At 42.7% G+C, this 22,548-nt stretch overlaps 1 protein-coding gene across 2 annotated transcripts; it reads right to left on the bottom strand.

Moving 5' to 3' along the window:
* Positions 1-975: 975 nt before the first annotated feature.
* TPGS2 (tubulin polyglutamylase complex subunit 2) lies at positions 976-22,533 on the bottom strand. 2 transcript variants are annotated; one of them, XR_015261491.1, is made up of 8 exons: positions 22,234-22,533; positions 17,702-17,781; positions 9,812-9,899; positions 7,996-8,127; positions 6,225-6,338; positions 4,565-4,725; positions 1,476-2,598; positions 976-1,386 (listed from the first exon to the last, which is right to left on the bottom strand). XR_015261491.1 is itself a non-coding variant. In XM_086771086.1 (7 exons), the coding sequence occupies exons 1-7, from the start codon at positions 22,304-22,306 to the stop codon at positions 2,371-2,373; spliced, it is 876 nt and encodes a 291-aa protein (XP_086627212.1). In that variant the 5' UTR covers positions 22,307-22,533; the 3' UTR covers positions 976-2,370. The 2 variants fall into 2 exon arrangements, 1 of the variants encoding a protein (XP_086627212.1); XM_086771086.1 differs by having other exon boundaries at positions 976-2,598.
* Positions 22,534-22,548: the final 15 nt, after the last annotated feature.

Here is a 22,548-nt window from a genome sequence, read left to right as displayed (position 1 = left end):
AAGGATTCAGGCAATTTATGTGGCAGCATCCCAAACACTTAAACAAAAAATACCCCACCCTTTACTCCATTCTGAAAGCATGAGAAAAATGGCAAGAGGCTGTTGTGCTCCTACATGAATTCTGCCACCTCCATCTGAATGAGGAAGTGGGCCTGCAACAGCCTTACAAGTTTGAGGCATGATCGGATTAAAAGTCAAACAGTATCAGAAGCTCCCTGTCCTCAGGCTGGGTGACAACAGTCTTCCTAACTTTTCTAGAGAGTGTTTAAGCAAGTATGGTGTGTCTGTTAAGCAGGTAACTGCAGTCCCAGGGTTGGGTACCATGAACACATAACATGGATCTCCAAGGGCAGGAAATGACAGAACATCGCTACTGCACAGTTGCCGAAATGAGTATTTACTGCTTTTAACGAGCATTCACATCTCCTGTTGAAAGGATTACCAATGTATTACTGTGGACTAGGGTGGGGTGGTACGTACTCACATCTCTGCTTCCCCATTAGAGCTGACCTTATATTAATAGAGCAGCTGCAGCAGATCTTCACCTGGCACAAGATACACACTGGCTTAAGAGGGTTGAGGAGCATTAGAGGATTTTCTCTCATTTGGGGGTGGCAGAGGGCAGCTGTCATGCAACGTAGCAACTGCACTTGAGGGTGGGCCCTCAGCAGTGCTGGAAGCCAGTAAAGCATGCCTGAGGTGGGGCTGGTGGCTGCAGAGATGTTGAACAGTGAGTGCAGGACAGAAGTGGAACAGCTGTCACAAAGCTGCATCTTTTCATCTATGTGAACTAGACTGGGAACTTCAGGTAGCTCGAGATGGGATTAGCTACAAGACACTATAACCCTTCCCAGTGAGAGATTCTCCACTGTATTAAAAAACACCCAAACAACAAACAACCCAGCCTGCACCCTGCACTTACCACAGAAGCTTGTGCATATGCTCCCAAAAGCATGTTCAAATACCCAGTCACTGTGAAGGAAAATTTTCAAATCTTTATTAAAATACTATTAAGCACTTACAGGGTGGCTTCATCTTTCTGAAGACCATATAAATACTCGTGAAAGCCTCACAACATCCCTGTGAGGTAGGTTTATCTTACGTAATTATGTGGCTCTTTCATAAATAAAAGATGATGCACAGAGAAGTTGTGGACATCCCACACCTGGAAGTGTTCAAGGTCAGGTTGGGTGGGGCTTTGAGCGACCCGGTCTAGTGGAAGGTGTCCCTGCTCAGGGCAGGGGAGTTGGAACTGGATGATCGTTAAGGTTCCTTCCATCCCAAACCATTCTATGATTCTATGATGCCGTTTAAACAATCAATGCTTATTTGAAGATGATGACTTTGATTTTCCTGCTTGATTGCTACCATGTGTTTCCAGCACATCTAAGAAGACAGAATGGCACAGAAAATTAATGGAAACAATCAGATATAACTGAAAATCAGCAGTGAATGGGTTAAAGTGCAGTTCTAACCTGAAAATTTACAGTCTAGAAAACAGCATTGGGGGCTTCTAAGGTTGTAGGATCTCAGTGACCCCTGGTCAGATCCTGCTCAATTGAAAAGTGACAAAGGCTGTTTGTATGGTCAACTTCACAACTGACTGTGTGACAAACCAAGGCGTCCTCCTGGCTTATGGGACTCAGCAGTTCCTACAGGAGGAGAAAGCAGAGGCAATGACGGATCTTGCAGCTTCTTGCTGCCTTCAGGCTTATTGGAAAGGACATCACACAGACGTTGCTATCTAAAAAGATACAGCACAAAGGCCAAAAAGTGGTCTGGGCTGTAGAGCAAGCAACTAGGCCAATGCAGAGTCATGGAAGCCCCAGGTCCCTGTGCACCATGAATCTCAGAGCAGAAGTTGGAAGGAGCACAGGGAAGTGTAGAGTTTGATTCTGTCTGAAGCAGAAGATACTTCTTTGTTCAGTGGGTTCCAGCCTGCTCCCATAGCATGCAAGGTCATGACAGGTTACTTCCAAAGGAGACAGCAGAAATATCTTCATATGCTTTATTTCAGCATGGGTCTATTAAAGTAACGATGACTTACACTTGCTTTCACTTCACTGCTGTAGTTGCATAGGTACAAAAGCTTCCCTATACAGCAGTGACATCAAGGGCTTCTTCATGCCCTCTAAAAAGTACATGCTGCAAGCAGCAGAAAGGAATAAAATCAATGTCTCGAGATTTTTTTTCTCAGTCTCCAGGAATTACATCCCTCCCATGTCAAAGTACATCGTGGCTATATTTCATGCAAATGCTGCAATGTGTTTTCCATTCATGCACCAGGAACTCGGTCTGAACCACTGAGATGCTGCATCAGAAAACATCGAAGCTTACTGCAAATGCTGCCCAGGGTCAGATCTGGAGGTCTCACTTTCTTGAAGAATTCCCAGCTAATGAGGATGTCTTGTAGGAGGTCATGCTCGTGTGACTCTTTTGAGAGCCTGCTGGCTGGGAGGATGATTTCTTTTTGATCACTGGAGTTTTGTTCTTGGTTTTAAATACCTTGTTAGGGTCTAGCTTGTTCACAAAGGAATCGGCTTCTTCAGAGAGGAGAGCTGTGTTGATGGTTATGGGTTTATACATGTTAAACCATTGCTGAAAGGCAGGATAGTGGGGAAGGAAGAGGTTAAAAATCAAACTGCTATTAGATATTTCCACTCTGTTCATGCTCACACCTGACACATGATTTTAGTCATACACCACTTATCAGTTGCAGTTTACAGGACTGCACAGATGGAGTGCCTTGTGATAAGGATACACAAGGCACAGCTACACGTACAGTCCTGGAACTGCCCCACATTCCAGACAGGGAAGAGGAGAACCAGACATAAACCTAACACTACCTTTCCTGCAGTGCAACTCCTCTAAGGAGCAACTCCTGATATAAACCACAGGAGGAAAAACAAAGGGCGGGGATGAAACTAAACCACATTTATTTACATTCAGAGAAGCAGAAAAGATTAAAAAACTTTGGCATTTAAAAGTGCTTATAAATTGGAACCAAACTAGTTGAACTTCTCAAAACACAGCCTCCCTCCCTCTCTTCATACATACAATAATGCAGGTTTTGTAACTCTTTACACAAAGGATTTTGTGTTTGCTTCTCTTCGGCCTCATTTTACATCTAGAAGTGACCACAACAATTTTTTTTTTTCGGTTCCCAGATGCCACTGCAATGTTATTCCCTGCAGTTCTCATCTCTTAGTATTTTTCCTATCAGTTTTCCTTTGAGGAAGTCAGGAAATAAAACTGTAGGGGTTATGATTATTACAAATCCCACTGAAACCAGCAAAGTGTTGAACAAGACAAACAAAGATCAATACCAAAATGTGGATGGCAATCTATTAATGTACTGCTTAATGGGAAACAGCTTTAATATACCACCCTTGAAGACCTTTAAAAATTATAATGGCTAACATGCTAGGAGGATTTTAACTAACAAAGGCTGCAATTAGGGAATACATGACTGATTTCACTAAGGTTTGTGAATATACTGAACATAATAAAATATTCTAGCAGGAAAGTTACAGAAAGGCAGAGCACAGGCATCTGCTAGAGTACCATGTACACAGGCTTGGCTGATAAAGGACAGCACAGTATAATAGGGAAGACACCACAAATGCAAAGAACCAAATTCTACAGCCATTGATAGATGGGAAGTCAGCAGTGATTTTAGTGAGTAGTTCTGATGTACGCACAGGGCTGAGGCAGGACTAAGGAATGCCATGCTGGTGAGACAGCTGTCACGTCTGGGTGAAGTGCAGGACACTCACTGAGACCTGCCAGACCTTGCCAATATGCACAGACACTGCACAGGCTTATGTGTATGCTGTGCTTGGTAGTATTGTCAGATCCATCCTCTGACCTCTTACAAGGCAGAAGCAGGGTGAGGGCTGAAGGCCCAGCCAAGCACAGAGGAATGACAGGAGCCTCTAATAGCAGGGTTCTGGCAGGACTGTACCTGGAGCTCTCCTATAACTACTTCTAGCACTGCTGGCATTTAAATTGCCCCCTTTTAGGCATCATTTTTATCAAGGCATCCCTTCAAGACAGAAGAGAATGCATAGGAACTAATATTCTTGGCAAGGCTCAAGCTCATAGTCTTCCTCTGGGCTTCTGTATAATGTGTACCTGGAATTTCCTTTCCACTCAAGAGAGCAGTAGGCTCTTGTTTGGTGCTATACCCAGAAAACTGATCTAGATAAATCTTACATAGGTGTAGGGGTAAAGCTTACATCTCCTCACTTGCCAGCGTCACGGAAGTGGAGGTTTGCTTTAGAGTCAAAAAAGCAAAGAAATAATTGAGGTTCCACCACCTGCTATTAGAGGTCAAAGGTAGAGCCCAGCTCGAGTGAGAAAAGCAGGGTTAATAGCATGTTAGCAAATTCACTAGCGTTAACAAATGACTGTTAAAACGCTACAGCAGAAAGACTCATGGCCCCTTCCATGGCTGACTAGGGAGGCCCACTTGAGCCTAGAGACTACTTGTCAAAAGGTGGGAAGATGCATTTCCAGTGTATACTTATGCAAAATGCAGATGAACTGGATCCTGCTGTCCTACCTTGGCCTGAGGGCTGACCCCGTAGCTGGTGAAGGCATACTGCCACTGTGGGAGACCCAGGTGGGTAATGAGCAGGCGGTAGTAGGCTGTGAAGGTTTTGGTGAGGAAGTGCCAATACAAAGCTCTGTCCAGGAACCATATCTCTGTTTCTGGGGAAACAACTAGAACAAAACAAACAAAAATCACACTGTTGTTTTGAAGTGAAAAGATCAACCCCTGACCATTGTCAGGTGGGAGACACAACATACTTATCAGAAAGTCTGCAGCTTCTAAAACAGAGCATCCCTGACTAACATACATGATTATCCAGAGGCAATGTGCTTCAGTGGTTAGAACACGGTGACTGAAAAGGAGGTGATTCTGCTCCCAGCCTTAACAAAAATACTTGTACAATAGCCATTACACTCACTTTCCCCACTGCAAAATGGATGCAATACTATTCTTTCCCAACTTGGGACTGATGCCTTACATGGAACATGCGTGGACATCAGCAACTTTGTAGTGTAAGTTCAAAGTACAACGATGGCAAACATTTATCTGCTCCACAAAGCTAAAAGCAACTAACTCAATTGTCAGTCGTCTGGATTACTGACTAGAGTCCAGAGTCTGGAAATCATGGGAGTGTGTACTGCCAACAAAAATACGTTTTGTAAAATCTTTACACAGCAATCAAATATTTATCTGGAGATGACATCCTCTGTAGCATTAAAAAAAACAAAAAAGTTATTTTACTTGGGAAATTGAGATACTGAACATTGTCAATTAAACACACTGTCCCCTGTGTTGACATCAACACCTGTAAACAACTCTTCCTCCTCTTGCTCAAGTTTTCCGCTGCATTTGCTGAAATCACTAACACTGGAAGGCAAGCGGACAAGTAAGAAGTTCCTGCTTTGGGAGCTGCAGTCGCACTCAATGAAAGACACAAGATCACAACCAAAGTGTTTTCTTAGGAACAGGTATATCACAATTGCACGCCCCTACACAGTAAACGTACATGTCTACACATACACCTAGTGACTTGTGCACTATGTGAGATGACAACTATTTAAAAAGTGACTTGGGTGTTTCACTAATTGCTGACTGATAACAGTTTTCTGTGTATCTGCCAGAAGAAAAAGCTCAGCTTACATCTTTCACTCTCCCATTCAATTCTTTCTGCCAAATTTTGACCTAGTTAGGATCTGGAGGCTCTGCATCCACACACAAAGTGGAAGAATCAGTCTAAGTCTGTGTCAATCAGCTAAGGACCTTTTTTACCATCTACCCTTTCCTTCTAAGAAGAGTTACAGCCTTTCTCATCAAAATGTAGGGGAATTGCTCCGAGACATGCAAGTAACCAGAGATATGTTAGTGGTTGAGTTTTAGCTCTATTATTTCAATGTGATTGTCTGTAGGTCACATGTGAATGCTTTCCTGTTTCCATGCATGTAGAAAACAAAACATTAACTCAGATTCCAGCATTAAAAGGAGGGACAATGTTAGCTCTAGTTAAGTCTCCGTAAGGTTTAGCCCCTGACTTCAGCGGAGACAGGACACCGCAGTAAATATTCATCTACAAATCGCAAAGAAGATCAGGAATGTAAGATGATTCTGCACATGTGGCCTACAGACACAGCCCACGACACGAGATGGCTAACTTTGCACTTTTCAGTCTTACCTGGTTTAGCATGCTTGTAAACAAGACAAACTTTCCCATTCCCATTGCATGGGTCTAATTCAAAGATAAGACTACGAGAATCAAAGTGTGGCTTCTCTAGTTTGTCTCCATCACCTGAAAACATAAAAAAATCTTCATGAAACAAGTTTGGAAAACTGACTGTGACTCAGCTGCAAAGAGTCAATCTATTTGATATTTATTAATAAATCAGATCAGGAAGAACTAAATCAAACTGTTGTATTTATACTTCTTGGAAAGGATTAAGTTCCCCTGTGTTTAAAAAAAAAAAAGTGAGAAAAATTTTAATCCCCAGTAGGAAAACAAACGACAGAGTCAACATCAGATGGCTGAAAAAAGACATCAAGCTGCCCTCTAGTCCTTCCCTGGTATAAAGCAAGATCAACTTTACAGATGTCATCCCTGAGAGGTGTTTGTCTAATCTTTTCTTAAAGTTCTCCAGGGTTGGAGATGCCACAATCTCCAGGCAGTCAACCCAAATCCAACATTATCACTTACAAGTTTTCCTCATGTGGATCCTATATCTTCCTTGCTGCAATTGAAGCCTATTACTTCTGTATCCAACCATCCCTTTTTTTGCCCTACTTTATTTTTTTTCTAAGGAAGTCAGGGAGAACAGTTTATTCTTTTTCTCTTGACAGAATACTTTGATGAACTTGGAGACACATACATTTCTTCATACATTCCAGTGTGACATCAGTGCCCTCAGCAGCCACACAGTCTGACTCATATTCAACTTGTGACCCACAACACGACAGAACATTTCTACAAGACCATTTTCGGATTGTGTTAGCTGCAAGTTCTTGGAGAACATGATTTTGATTTCTAAAGCTGCTGGGGAAGAAGGGTGAGATAAGAGCCATACTCTTCAGAAGAATTCTCCATTAAAGCCAGGGTGAGAACTCTTGGGATGTAACTTGTTCTCAGTGTACCTTATAAGTGCATCAGTGGACGTTTGAGTGGCTAAATGGAAGGAGATTTTGGCCCATTTCATTACAATGGCTAGAAGATCAGGACTGCAGCCAAGCTGGAATGTGCAAAATGACACTTTCAGCCACATTTAGAAGCTACAAGAGCTATGGAGATTTAGAGATAAGACTGAAATCAAATAGCAATTTTTTAAGGAGTCAGCATGACACCTGGCTCTGATCTTATGCTCTTAATTCTTCTAGTCTTGTTAGACTGTAAGAGCTCTGAGAAAAAAAGAGTGGGCTTTTTCCTTCTTTTTCTCTCCAAACTGTAGGATCCCCAGCAGTGTGGAAAGACACATTTTCCAGTGCCACCTCACACTTACATGTATTTACCAGATTATTTTTCCAATTCCAAAAGGCACATCCAGCTGTCTTTTCACTACTAAAATAAAAACTGTTATCTTTTGTTCATGTAACACCATAAGCACGCAAAGACTTTAAAAGTTGAAACACTGGAGAAAGCCTCAGTTAAAAATGTAAGTAGGGAAAAGGCAGAACAGGAGGGCCGCCAGGCTGTTACAAGAGTATGCAGATAATACTAGCGACTGGCAGCTTTAAGAATCCCCGTAAGATTTACAGCATACAGATCTACTTGTCTGTAGGGGACTAACAGGACACACAGTAGATGTCCTTTGTCTCCAGCCCAGGAGACAAAGAAAACCCCCATCTACTTGGAGTGACCTTTTCTGTTGCTATATCCATGTGCTACATCCTAACATTACCCTAACAGAGCAAACGGGATGAGATAGAGCACATTTTCTAGACTGTTAACAAGACCTTACCTTCCTCGTCCGTGTCATCTTCCAGGTCAGCAAGAGTTGGTGCATTAGGCAGACTGTACATAGAGGAACCCCCCAGCCGACACAGCTTCGAGACACTATTAATCACCATGGAGCCTAGGGGCATTGGGGCATCTGGAATAAGATTGATCATTATTCACCTCCAGTGTCAGGAAAGCATAGGAGGTATTTATTTTCCTCCACATATCTACTCAACCTCTTCTAAAACACAGAGGAGAAGAAGAGATGGGCATACCCAGTAGGCCTGGACAGTTAACGAAGTCAGGCTCCACACAAGCAAAAATTAGGCTTGTTTAGACACAGAATTACACTTATAGGTGATGTGACACCATCTCAGAGTTGTGCAGGCATCAGAATTACACTGTTGGCTAAGCCTGTGCAGCAGGTGTTAACCTATTCCTGTGAAACTGGCTATTAAAAATCCTGGCTAGCTACAGCCACATCCTCCAAACTTTTCCCTGCTGGTGTCCTTCCTACCAGAAACCACTCCACCCATTCACAACGGATTGGGCAGCTTATTCTCTTTCACCCCACGTACCTGCCCAGGGTGCATCCTCTTAGTTCCCACTCCAACATAGGATTTTATCAGTGTGTCAACATGTGGGTGTTCCTGAATGAAAGCTTGAGGACTTGTCACTTGTCTCTCCTTCGGAGGATCAGTACTGCTACCAGACATGTGGTCAACAAACACCCTGTTCAGCCACGTGCCAGTGTGAAGGGCCTCAGAAGTCACTAATGGATGCTTGCACAAACAGGACAGTTATGTAAGCTGCCTTGGTTTCTGTACACTTGTGTGCCCTGAAAACAAAACTATTCAGAGGTCACAACACACTAAATTCCACCTGAAACACAGTGGAACTCAGTGCAGGTCCTAGAGCCCTGATGTCAGCTGTCTCTGACATGAAATTTCACTTCCTGAGGAAAACTCTGTATTTGACATCCACCTCCAGAAGCAAGCAAGGTCCATAGCCCAATGTGACAACTCCACTTGAAGGCAACGAGAGCCAGGATAATAGGGCACCAGTGCAGAGTGAATGAACTGCCTGATACTTGCCAAACAAGAACGGACAATAAAGCTTTGTCCTGTTCTCACTTCCACCACTGACTCCAGAAATAACTCCAGTGAACAGAGTTTAGCTGGTGGAAAGCAGAATCAGGCTTCAGCATGTACATGAGCTTTTTAATGAGAAAGAGGGTGCCTCTTCCTACTCCCTTATGACAGGATGATGTGCTACAGCTGCTTCACTCTCCATGAACTACAGAGGGAGCCTAGGTACGAGATTCAAACTACATACCTAAATCTGAGTGTCAACAGATGGCCAGTGTATTACAGAATGGTATTTATCTCATGAAGAGTTGTTTGGTTTATAGCCACTGTTCAGCACACATGTCTATTCTGTGGAAGTCCAGTACATGCAAGCAACAGGCTTTGTCCCGTTGCATCAAGAAGGGATCTCTGATGTGCAGTCATTTTTTTTTCCTTACCAGGACATCTTTAAAATAGTCTACAGTCCCATGCAGAACTGCACTCATTAGTTCAGAGGTCAGTTTTCTGTAGTCACTGATCAAGCTACCTAGCAGAAACAAACTCCTTCATTTTTTTTTGCGAGTTACGAAATTTTGCTAATTTTTTATTCAAAATGACTTGGTGCACGTGCTTTTGCTCAGACTAATGCAGGATGCTGACAGATGTGTATTGACTGTGAAGAAAGTATGTTTGAAATTGAAGAGATTCTGCAAAGAAAAGATTGGCTGCAATGAAATGAGGGTATCAGTGGAGAGGAATACACGGGCTCACCATCAGTCTTCACACTCCAGGTCATCTGGAAGCCATCGGTCATCAGATAGAAGTTCTTTAAATCCTCTGGCAATATGCAGGAGTTTTTCTGCAAATCACAATCAAAGTATAATGGGAAAATGCAGAACATGCCTCAAACCCAAAGGATGAGTGCATATTGATATAGAAATATTTGCCACCAAATGTTTTGCTCAATTCCAAGATGACTCAAATCAGCTCAAATATCTCACCCTAAAACCTTGAGAGAAAATGTCATATTTCTTGGGTTTGTGATACTGTATTAAAAAAAAAGATGACTTAGGAAAATTTCACAATGAACAGTCCGTCACCACAAGATTAATACAGGATTGTTCCCCAGCTGAGATGACATATTATCCTTTGACACTAACAGCCACTCCAAGATCACATATATAAGATCAATTGGCTTTTTTATACGTACAGCTTACAAGAGTAGAGTTTTGGTTTAAGTGAAATCAAACTAAACCTGTTCGACTAAAGCATGTATAATATTAGCACAACGACTCTCTTCTTTTGTGGGATTTAAGAGAGAAGCATAGACTCAACAGTTGCACACAATCAAGTAGGTTTGACATTTCACTTAACAAACAGTATGTGTGCAAGTACACATAGAGTCAGTCTCACCAACCTGCCGTTCTGGCTCCATCCCACCAAACTTCAGTGCTTGGCTGGGGCTCCTAAGCCTGCTTCCTTCTGAGCCAACAGTGAAAGCAGCAACTCCAGTGAGCTGGTGAGAGTGCTTCTAAGAACCAGGACCCTTCTCCTATACCCATCTTGCTTGTGGAAGGAGCCTATCTTAACTCAGACTCTTCAGCTAAGCAACAAATATGAGGAAGGAACGATAAAGGCTTAATCCTCAGAACAACAAGAAACTCAAAGACCTACAGGCAACTGCAGGCACTGATCCTGGTGACAGGACTGGCTGCAAACCAGTCACTTGATGTGTCAAGTACACGAAACAAAAGAGAACAGAAGCCTGTCAGTGTTAAGAAAACAAGTAACACGTATGACTAAAGGAGTTATCTGTTGTTTTGTCTGTAATTGTTTTAAAGAAAAAACAGATTGAGAAAGGTTGAAGTGAGTTCACATTTCAAGTATCGTCAAACTCAAGACTCCACAAGAATCAGACCTCAAAACTCAGGATAGTCTCTGATGGTACAGGTTTCACAATCTCTGTGTTGACTTGTCCAAGAGCTGCACCAACTTCCTCATGAAAAAGTTTTCCTAACTGCAGTCTGAACCCCCAAATTGCAACTTGTGGTCATTCTCCTTTTTCAATCTCATGTGCTTTTAAAGCAGCTCAGGAACAAAGACACAAATAAGCCACTTGAGGGTCAGGTTTTGTCATTAAACCAGGAGGATAGACAACTACTTCTTTAAAACGTTGATCTGAGACCTGTTTATAATCACAGGATCCCGGGTGCTACATTTTACAGGGAAAACAGAAAAATAATTTGTGATGTAGTATCTCTGGATTTTCACATCTAGAAAAGGTGTATGTATTTCATTCAGCCAGTTTTGAAGACATGCTGTTGGATATGGCCTGCTCAATGTGCAGTGAGTTTGACACTCAAATCAAGAAAAGACAGAACTACAAACTTTAAGAACATTTAAGGTCAGTGGTGCTTTCCCTCATACAGGCTTACCCTACCACAGATCAAAATGTTATTCAGGTAGGTATTCACAGCTTGGCTTTAGAGGTCTGGGTCGGTTTTGGAGCAATTACAGAATTGCTTTGGATAAAGCAGAGGAGTCAGATGTTAACGGCTTTCCAATATTGTGCCTCTGCTGGGATTACTTTCTCACAGCTACTAGAAAATGTAACATTTAAAGCCTCATAAAATAAAGGAAGAATAACCAGTTGCTAAGGAAAAGAAACGTGCACATGTAGTTCATGTAGCTCTGCTTCACTCGGGGCACAAATTTGTAACATCTCAAGAGATGTTGACCAGATTCTTCCCCATGCCTGCAACCAGTGCATATACAGTTATCTGGCCTAATGTTGCCTTAATGCATCTATCCAGCAGGAGCTACCTGCCAGCTGTGCATCCAGCTGCAATGCTGGCCTCTGGTCATCAGTGACTGGCATACACAAGGGAAGGTGCTGGCCTCCTCCTGTGCACATCTCCTTCCTCCTGTAGGACCAGGGCAGCCCTTCTGCCTGTTAAAGCCCTATTCACAGTCACTTGCTTTGAGCTGTTACAGTCCCTGTCCCATAAACTGTGGCTATATGCTGTGCAGGACCCTCCAAACCACCCACAACCTTCACTCCTGCGTGTTAACTTACTTTCTAGGTGTATTCACTTATGCTGACAGACTGCTACTGATGAGTGCCAGATATTAACGGCTTTGCAGCTTGCAAAAGGGCTGGTCACTTTACTTACCCCGTCAGCAGCCTGGTCGCTAGCACGGTGCTTTCCTAACCCAGCTAGGGAAAACCTTCAGAGCAACAGGTATTAAAGCAGAGAATCTGATACTATAGAAACTTTGTTTTAAGCAGAATTTACTGTCATTTGATAAGAGCCTGCTGATGGCTGAGGCCCTGGTGGTAAGTTTCAAGAGATTACTAAACCTCATGGACGTATCTGAAGTTCTTTAAATGCCTTTAACAAACACACCTTCTTCTGTGGGTTCTTCTCAGTCCTAAATATTTATAATTTCATGCTATGCTTTCATCACTTCCAATTTCAAACTGTAGCCGTAAGCACAATGACTAGGCTTAAAACTATGAGGAAAGAAAATATGACAGATCTGGTACACAGCCTCAGAAGAGTAAAAATGTTTACACAGCACTTTCAGTCCATTTCAAATCCCCCAATTTTAACTAATCTACCTCACCAGTAAAAACACATATGTGAACAGATCTCTTGACTTCAGTGGGTGTTCTCCTTTAAGCAGGAGAACCAGATCCATTGGGATAATAAAACCTAAGATTTTAAAACTTCCACTGTAGTTCCACATACGTACTATCATAGACCGGATACAGCCCAATTTAACAAACATAGCTGATTAAGACAAGGAAAAAAGTCACATCTGGATAGGCCTCCTGCTCTGAATCCTTTTTTTTTTCTGGATGGAAAGATTAACATATGCATGTTTCCACACGTGGCAGCCCTCTCCACTTTATTTTAGGATTCTCCTAATCATGTCCCTTTCCATGACTTTCCAAATGATGGTGCAAAACACATGGGTGGAAAATGCCTTACCAGAGGAGATCTGGGGTCTGCAGGAAAAGACCTTAATATAGAAAGCTGCATTAATCCCATCTCTCCCATCTGATGCAAAGGATTGATTGATCTGTCATCTTATGCTCAGCCACACGACCCTACCATGTCCAAACAGTGGTTTTCTGACAGCAGAGTCAGAGAAAAAGCCACTACTATACACTAAAAATGGTTTCTCAAGCTCTGTACTCCTCCTGCTCAACTGGTAGTTTCCAGGGTTGTGATATCCAACCCCATAAAATACAATATTCCTAATAACGTGCCAGAAGTGGCCTAACCACAGCCCTGACAAGCAGCTGTTTTCACTCCAGTCATCTGGTTACACTCATCAGCTCATAAAATAAAATATCCCAAGTGCACCAATATGGTGTGTGAGGTCCATTTCTTTTGTTTATTGTCCATAATATGCCCAAATAGTCTCCCAAGAAAGCACAGTCCATTGAGGATAGAGAAGAATATTAGAACCAGAGTAGTTTTGCTGCCAAGACCTAGATCAGCACTAGATCCAGAGCTGAAACACTGACATATGGCAATTCACTTAAAGCACTGTTGAAACACTGCCTTCCAAGTAAATATCCTAAAGAAATGGGCAGCAATCAAAACATACGACTCTAGAGACTTCTCTAAAAAACTGAATGAGTCTTATCCAACTTCTGAGGAGAGAAGGAAGGGATTTATGTCACTTCTCAGGGCTTCCAAGTAGCAGAGCACATCAGGAGCCACCTTTCTCTCTCCCTAATGTCATGCTGTTTCATGACTGGTCTGCCCTAGCTACCAGTGAATGCAGAAGTTAATTTATGTAACATACTGAGACAATCTTGTTGCAGCTTTTACAAATCTGATACGGGGGTGCTCCCAGAAGATCACCTGGCTTGGATTTCCTGCCCTGAAAGGCATGGGGCTGGGGGAGACCTGATCCCTTGCTGCAGAGAACAGCATTTAGCAATTCTCTTGAGGATGGTATTGTGTAGCCAGTTTTTTAATCAGAATATTATAAGGCCCCACAAGAGTGGAACACTGTGTCAGAAACACTATCTGTCTCCCAAAAGTCCTCAAGCCTCTCCCCTGTTGTGCAGCTTCAAGAAATAGACCTTTCCCTCATGCACTGGTTCTGCTGGATCCACTTCACTGCCTCTCTCAGGGCCAGGGCCACAAGGCAGGTTCAAGATGGGCAGTTCCTGTGCTCCTGGGGATCAGAGATGGCAGGCATGCCTAATGCTGAGGGAGAACATTACAAAGAGGACAGCAAGAAGGACCCTTGTGGATGTGCACACCTGCATGTGTACTTCTGAGCCAAAAAGAGATATGGTAGAAGCAACGAGGAAGACTTCTAGAATAGCCAGGAACCACCACCACAGTTCCCACTGAGATTTACATGCAGAGAGAGTTTCTAAATTTTCTGGCTCCCTAATACAGTCCACAACACGAAAATACTAGACTGCTTGAGGGCTTTTTTATGGTTTTATAACAGAAAAATAAATCTTTGTAGACAAAGTGCATAAGGAGAAACAACAAATTTTCCATGTAGAGTTGTAGAATATCAAAGCTCCAGCAATGTGACAGGCAGGTGTCACTCACAGGCTGCCAGTTAGCAGTTTAGACACTGCTAACAAGCTAATTAGAGGAACTGGTAAAATGACCCCCTTCATTTTGCTTGGCCTGCTGTGGTACTGAGCTCTGGGACCTCCAGCTCCCCTTAACAGAATGCAATTCCTATTTTTTGAAAATCAAAACAACGATATGAGTGAGTTATTTCTCTTCCAGCTAAGGCAAAAATAAAATGTGTTTCAGACATTGTCACTGCAGACACCAGAGTGCCTCCTAGCAATATTTTAGTGTAACACCTACTTTCAAAAACTGCACATGGAGGGGAGCAGGGCAGTTGCCAGCCTAATTTTAGGAGTGGGAACAGGTTCATAGGGCAATACACAGTTACTAGCACTGATGTTCCAGTGACCTAGTAACTCTGTCTCTGCTCCTCCTTCTGTTGCTAGTCTCTCTTTCTTGAGGAAAAGAAAACATCACGGTACATCAAAATATCAGGAAAGGTGAAAAAATAGTATAGTTTTTTATTAAAATATTTTGAACTGCTTGAAAGTTTTGAGGAAACAATATTATCCATGTAAAACACTTGACAACTATATACCTTAAATATTTTTGTGAGTGTGCTCATTTCCAATAAAATATTAAGGAATGATTTCAGGTTTCATTTCCTGAAGTGTAAGACTTAACAGCTCTTTTGACCTCTACAGAAAGCCTTGGAAAAGGTCTCTTCTGCTCTCCTACTGTCTTACTGCACTCTCTCCAGTCATGAAGCTCACCTTCCCCTGCAAAGCCTCATGGCAGATAACGGACTTTCAACAAGCAGATATAAGATTTTAAACTTCCATTGTAGTATTCAGCTAACTGCTAGCCCAAACCGGGCAGAATTTAACAAACACAGCTGATGGAGATTAAAAAATAATGCATATTTCCAGCACTATTAGAATATAATTTTAATAATTCATAATTTAAAAAGGTTGATTTTCTTCTAAGAGTTTCTGAATACTACAGATCTTCTCTCAGCAGAAATATCTTTCCATTGCAAAACTGAAATAGGACTAGAAACATTGCTCCTAGGGAAAAAAAAAGGCAAAAAAACTATCTTGAGAATAGAGCTTTTATTTAGGGAGTCTCAACAAAAAGAGAGGGCTTTTTTGGCAATGTAATTTTGGGAATGGCTTAATGTTTTCGCTACATCACACAAAAAGCCCCGCAAATACTTCTATAACCAAAGACAAAGAGGAGAGTTAAAAGCATAGACTGTGAAAAGATCTTGTTAAAATCTCAACTCTGGAGAATTATTAAGCACGTAAGTATTGCCACCTAGTGGCTACAAAAAAAACCTGATAAAAGTGAACATCGGGTACGGATAAACTTGTATTCAAACTCAAGCAGGGTGAGTTTGAGGAAAAGCTAGGTACAAGCACATCTTGGAAGAGCTTTGTGAGGCGCCGAGTGCTGTGCCCTTAACCATCACTGCAGGACACACTGCAGTTGTGTGGACTGTGTTAGATAACAGACTTCATCCCCAAAGCTCAAGGGAAATTAAGGAAAAAAACCCAGTTATCTTTCAATTTCAGAAGGGAGATTTCGGGTTTTGTCAAAGCAACTGGAACCAAAAGCAAAGAAATACATAGCAAACCATTAGCAGTCTAGCACAACTGTATCTACTTAATTTTCACCATTCACTTCCACAATTAACTTAGTCTCCATCATGCAGGTTGGGGGGAGCTAAAGAAGTTTTGGTTTTGGAGCAAAAGTGCTTTGGCTACAGCATTTCAAAGTTTGGCTTAAAAGAATAGCTCAATTTTGAAACAAACCCAGCTTAGTTTGGAGGAGGAGCAGCACTCAACAGAAGACTGAGCGAATGTCACTCTGCTGCTCCCAGATCTGAGCTGGCTCACAGTCAGGGTGCCTCAGATTTTCCAGCCCAGTTAATCTGACACCTGAACAACAGCTATGGGAAATCAGGAATCAGTTCACATGAACCTGAAAAACCGGACACTTCTGCCTGACCACAGCTGCTGGCTACTGTACAAGTTTCAGTAAATAACGCAGGTTTACAGCATATACATTCTGACCTGGATTTATACATTCTTGATAAATATCACTAATTGGGATAGGGTACTATCAAAACCAGTGCAAGATTTTTCCCTGCTGCTTAGGAAAAACTCTACATGGCAAGGCGTTATCAAAGGTGAAGTTATTTTATGTTGTGGTAACAAGTGCCATCTCTGGGAGTGTGTGCATTACGCCATAGCCAGGGTTGGAGCAGAGGGAGGATGATTCACTCCAACCTCTGCCATGCCGCTTTTGAAAGGTCCGTCAACTTCTACTGTCCCTTCTCTACAAATGAGCAGTAACTAGAAAGCAGTTATGCCCCCCATGGTCATGGGATTGATAAACACATGTATATTCATGTGTATTCTCTGCCTACCAGAGTAACATGACAGTATTCAGGAGCCCTCTGGTCATGCAGCCTGATGCAGTGAGGTCAGTGCAGTCAAGGTAGCAAGTGTTCTTCACAGTCTTCTAGAACAAGCAATGGGACATGCCTTGAACAAAAGACTGGGTTGGTTAGCCAAAAAGGAGCTAGAAGGAGGGGCTATGAGAAATGGAAGTGAATAGCTGTGACTGAAAAGCTAAATAGATAACTGGAATGAACTGGGTGGCTCAGTGGTATTTTCCACCTTGAGGGCTTTAGATTTAATGGCCATGAGCAATAAAAAGCTTCTTCATTTTGTTTGAAAGGGAGTTGGAAAATGGTTGCAGACCCGACTCAGGGCAATGTTTGTTCTCCACTGAGTCACCACTGTTGCTGCCTACTAGAGTTATGGGATGTCTTCTTAGAGTTGTCATTCTGAATATACCCACACTGACAAAGTTTCTCTAACAGATCAGGTGCATGTGCTAGCCTAAAAGACAGAGTAATACCCTATTTAAAAAGAAAAATAACTCTCATCTGTTTAGGCTCCACTGCACATAAAATTTGGTAACAGGCTGTCTCGCAAACAAACACAAGGTAGTCCCTGCATTTTACATTCTCCATGGGCTGCTGTGTGGACTCAAACCGACCCCACCACAGTATTATCATGAACATACTCACTTGCTCCCATGAAATGATTGTGTGACGTTCAGCTGGTTCCTTTTCCACAAACGTCACCTCAGCAACTCCTGGAGAAGTCTCTAAAAGGAAAAGAAGAGCACGTTTGCAGCTGGGATGGGTGATACCAAGCACTGAGAGCCAGACAATTTTCAAGGTTAACCTGACTGATAGCTGGGGAAAAGGCATTAATGACTGGAAGCATTGCGCTGGTGTCTGAGCAGTTGCTTTCTTTTTTGTGTGTGACTGTACTCAGCATAAGGATGCCTAGTGCTGCACATGGTGCCATCTTTTGATGGCTTTAACAGATACATATATACGTATATACATACACACACATTTTGTATTCAAGGTGTGATCTTTTGCAGAGGATTCATGGAAAAATCAACCATGAGTTCCTGGGCAAACTGTAAAAGAGAGATGAATCTTCCTTTGTAGGCACACCCTATGATTTCCGTTGGGTAGGACATTCATAGCTTGACACAAGACGTTGTGCAGTGTTCCTGTGAATTACTAGCAACCGTATTCCACAAAGATGGGCACACTTCAGCACTGGATTCAGTGGGTGTGGCCAGACACAGAGTCTGATCCTGCTGAAGGGACCTGCAATAGCAAACATCAGTTCTCTGGAATCCCAGCTGGACGCATGCAAATCTGTTATGTGCAATGAGCTCATCATTTATAAAAAACATCTGAGTATTTTGTGGGAAAGAATGATATATAAATGCAAGATACTAATCTACATGGTGCTATTCTTGCAGGTGTATGATGGCAGAAGAGTCTCCCTTGTGCTTACTATTTTACAAGGTTTTACTTCATCTACAGCCAACTGAAATAGTTCCCAGTGACTTCATTCACTTTGGATCAGGTCCAGGAGGACAACTAACTTGTTGCTGCAGGAACTGCAAGCCCAGCACACAGGACTGTGGCATAGAAGTGATCGCTATGCAGGGCTTTCAAGAATGGCTCTGCTGTGAAAGTATTGGCTCCCAAAGCAATCACACATATTGTAATTGCTTTCTGGTAAAACATACACAGTGCGCTACACAAGAAAGACAGGCACCATAGAGCATTTTTTTTTTATCTTCAGTACCAGGCTTTTAATTCCAGTAATGGTGTTGCCCTTGTCTGTTCTTGCTGGTGGAAGAGCAGCACTCAGTTTCAGGAAGTTGAAACTTTACTTGATTTGGAAATATTGATTGTACAGTGTCACATAACTTAGAAGACAAAACACAGCACCAGAAAACCAAACTCCAAGTTCAAGATAGAAAAAAGAAAAACAATAAAATCATAGTAGGTCATCCAGGCAATCTTTCTGGACAATGTCGGGCCCCAATGTACAGAAGACTCTGATGTTTCGCCAAGTTTCACTTCAAATAGGTGCGTGGAAGGCCAGGGGATCTGTCTCTCACTCAAATATAAGCTGTCGGTATGTATTCTGCTTCTAAAGAACGTGTGGAATCAATTATCTAACTGGCCTTTTCCATCTAAGCTATGCAAGCCTTATGACAAGTTAAGAGATTATAATAACAGAGTAATTGTTATTTCTGTGATCAAAGAAAACAGCAGAGATGTTTAATTCATAGTGTACAATGGCTCGGCTGGGATGAAGGAAGATTAAATATCGTATCAGTGAAAGAAGATGTCTAGGAACGAGAGAACTGCAACTTCTAAAGAGGTCTGAACCAAATCCAAGATCAAAAGAAAGACAAATCCCATCTTAAAAGCCTGAATGTTATCATTAAAATATCCTGTGGGTAAACTGAAGACCATGTTTTAACAGATGTGTCTAGGTATGGACGGGAACTCCATTAAACATTAATGACAAAAAGAACAAGTCTGCCAGGATTGCTTTCTCTTCCAGATGGAAGAAATAAAGGAGCCACCTAAGTTAGAGAAAAGATACAGGAAAAAGCTAACTAGTTCAGGAGACTCCTCCCTACTAACTATTCTGAATCAAGATCACAGTAAACTCTGCCCTATTTTTAGGACGTTTAATCTGAAAGCTTCCAAAAATGCTTTGCAGTCTGACACAAAGCTGAAGCAGGAATAGTACTGCTAATACTGCCTGTAAGTTGCATAAACTCTCAGCATCTTTTTAAAAATTATTGTTAAATTCTTATCTAATACAGACAGTAAATAGTGAAGTAAGGTCCTGCTCTGGGCAGTCCAGAACAGCTAGCACCTCCCATTCGGATTTAGTTGTGAGTAATCAGCCTTCCTGGAATTTGCTGTTAGTCACAGAACTTCAGCAAAGTGAATCATACTGGCAATGGGAAAGATGCCTCTCTTTTTTTTTCCTCAAGTTATAATCTCCATAATGCTTGTTGGAAATCTCCCAGCTTATAGGGACTTCCACAGAGACAAGTTAAAAAAACCAAAACAACTCCCTCCCCCGCCAACCTCATATATAGAATTTGTTTAAAGGACAGTTTTTGAAATGTCGCCGTGAACATTTGTTCGTAAAGGTCTTGGAAAGTTGGGCCTCAAGCTCCCTTATACTGTATGTGCAAAATTTTCTTGCTTACAAGGGGTATGTTGAGTTTCATTACATGATCCTTTCCATCTCCTGAAAAAAATGTTGCAGAAACTCAACAAAGTTAAAAGCCTATTGCTGCTTTTATGTGATGGCAAGCAGAAAAGTTCCTACTGGCTTCATGAGACTTCCCAAAAGAAGATTTAAAATAAGACAGTTTCAAGTGCTGCTAACAACCAAGGAAGACATCTTTCTGAACGAGATAGCCTTTGTCTTTTGAAAGAAATGAATACTGAACAGATTGGTAATGTTTCCCAATTAGTTCAGCAACTCTAATTAATATGGTCGCACAATTCACATGCTTTGGACTACCTCACTGGGAAAAAAATGCACGACTTCCCAGAACGAGTGGGGAGACGGAGAAAAGAACCAGAGTAAAACATCACTGCAATGGACCGGGGTGTGCACTGCCGTATCACATAATACAAGTAATCAGAGATACAGACAGCAAAACAAAAAAACCCAGACACAAAGCAGGAAACACCTTCCATGGGAAAGTGATGGTACAGGACTTTCAGAGCCAAACCTGCACTGTCATGTCTTGCTGCTGTAAATAACACACCTACCCAAAACAGTTTATATGGCAACACTATTTTTGGACATAGTTAACATCATGTAGATCTCATACATCTGAGCTTGGGTAGTGAAAATGTGGCCAGGGCTAGCAAGTTTTTAATAAGAGCTACTTCAAAGAAGCATTTCCCATGATGGTTCATCATCAGCAGTTTCACCTTTCTAGTGCTCTCACAGATTAGAGTGATAATGTTATCCTGAACTCACAACTGGAAAATAAAAAAAAAACAGAACAAACCCCCCCCCCAAGAAGTCCAATAATAAGAAGGAGAATGCTGAACAAAGATTGAGGATGAAATTCTGTCCTCACTGAAGCAGAGAGCAAGAATTTTGCCCTGATCTTTTAATCTCATCTGTCTGAGCAGCTATCTAAAAATACATGCATTAGTGATACGCTTAGGTTACCAGAAAAAACTCACTGTCCTGAAACACAGCGGGTGGGTGAGGTAATCACAGTGGTCCCTTTTGGCTTTAAGATTCATAGGAAGAACTTAGAGAACTGCAATTTGTGATGCTGTTGAATGCAAGGCTTGGGATAGATGTATTGCTTTCCAGCCATACAAATATGACAGTTCTGTGCCCCAAGCTGCTGACAGATGAAAGGTTTGATGCTAAAATCCTTTACACATGCAAATACTTTCATCAGTTCTTGTGATTCTACTGCCACAAGCAAAGTTTTGTCTGAGAAGCCTTACTTATCCATGTTGAACGCTTCGCACTCCTGCTGAACTACAAAGAGAACTGCAGGGATGCAAGAAGGCTCAGGATCTGAGCAAAAACCAGAGATGGCAAGCCGGGCGTGTTGTGGAAAAGGTCCCAGGGTGTGGGAATAAGCTGCAGGGTGACTGTTGGTGGGGATCTGATCCTGAGCAGATTCACGGATCAGTCTTCTGCCAGAACACTGCAACACACTGAGCTCCTTCCATCAGGCACCAGCTGACCCTACATGACAACAGAGGCTGAGTTTTTTTGTTTTTTTTTTTTTTAACAAAACACTGTTGTCTCTTTCTTTGTTTGTTTTTTTTTTTTTAATTATTTTTAAAGCTCTCTTAAGTTGAGAGATTCAGGATTTTTGCCGTTAACTCAAATGCTACAAACAGGGTTTTTGTATGTGCGTGTGTAAGGACAAGTATGCGATTTTAGAGGGCAGATCTTGACAAAATTTACCAGACACGGCCTCACCGGGGTTCAACCAGCAGCACCGTGGTTCTCGGCCCTTCCCGGCCGCACGGCTGGAACGGGCAGCCACGGCCGGGCCCTGCCCCGCCAGGCCTGGCCCCACCGCCGCTGCAAGGACCTCGGGGCCGTGGCAGGGGCCGGGCCCACCGGGATCCTCACCCTGAGGGAAGCGCCTCTTCCCGCCCTCGGGCGGTTTCCATGACAACGGAGTGACCACTCCCCCTCACCCCCGCCCTACCCCACTCACCCAATATCCGTGTGACCCCCAGGGTGAGTTTGTCCAGGTAGGGCTTGATGCTGGCGGAGGGCTTCTCCTCCATCCTCCGCAGGCCCCTGCACGGCTCCCCTCCCCGCCAACGCCCCGGTATGCAGGCGAGACCGACGAGGGCGTGTGTGGCATAACCCCGTTTGTCCTTTCTCCCACCCTGTAGCCACCGCTGAGCCGCGAGGTGCGCTGGGAGTAGTAGTTCTTCTAGCCAGTGCCTCAGTCAGCCTATGGCGGGCGGGAAGCATGAGGCGGCCTGACGGGAGTAGTAGTTCGGCAGGGGCGCAGTACCCTCGT

Source organism: Chlamydotis macqueenii, chromosome Z (assembly GCF_036417535.1).
Source record: "Chlamydotis macqueenii isolate bChlMac1 chromosome Z, bChlMac1.mat, whole genome shotgun sequence".
NCBI classification, from domain to species: Eukaryota; Metazoa; Chordata; class Aves; order Otidiformes; family Otididae; genus Chlamydotis; species Chlamydotis macqueenii.
Note: the sequence above shows the minus strand (reverse complement) of the source record. Positions and strands in the feature narration are given on the sequence as shown.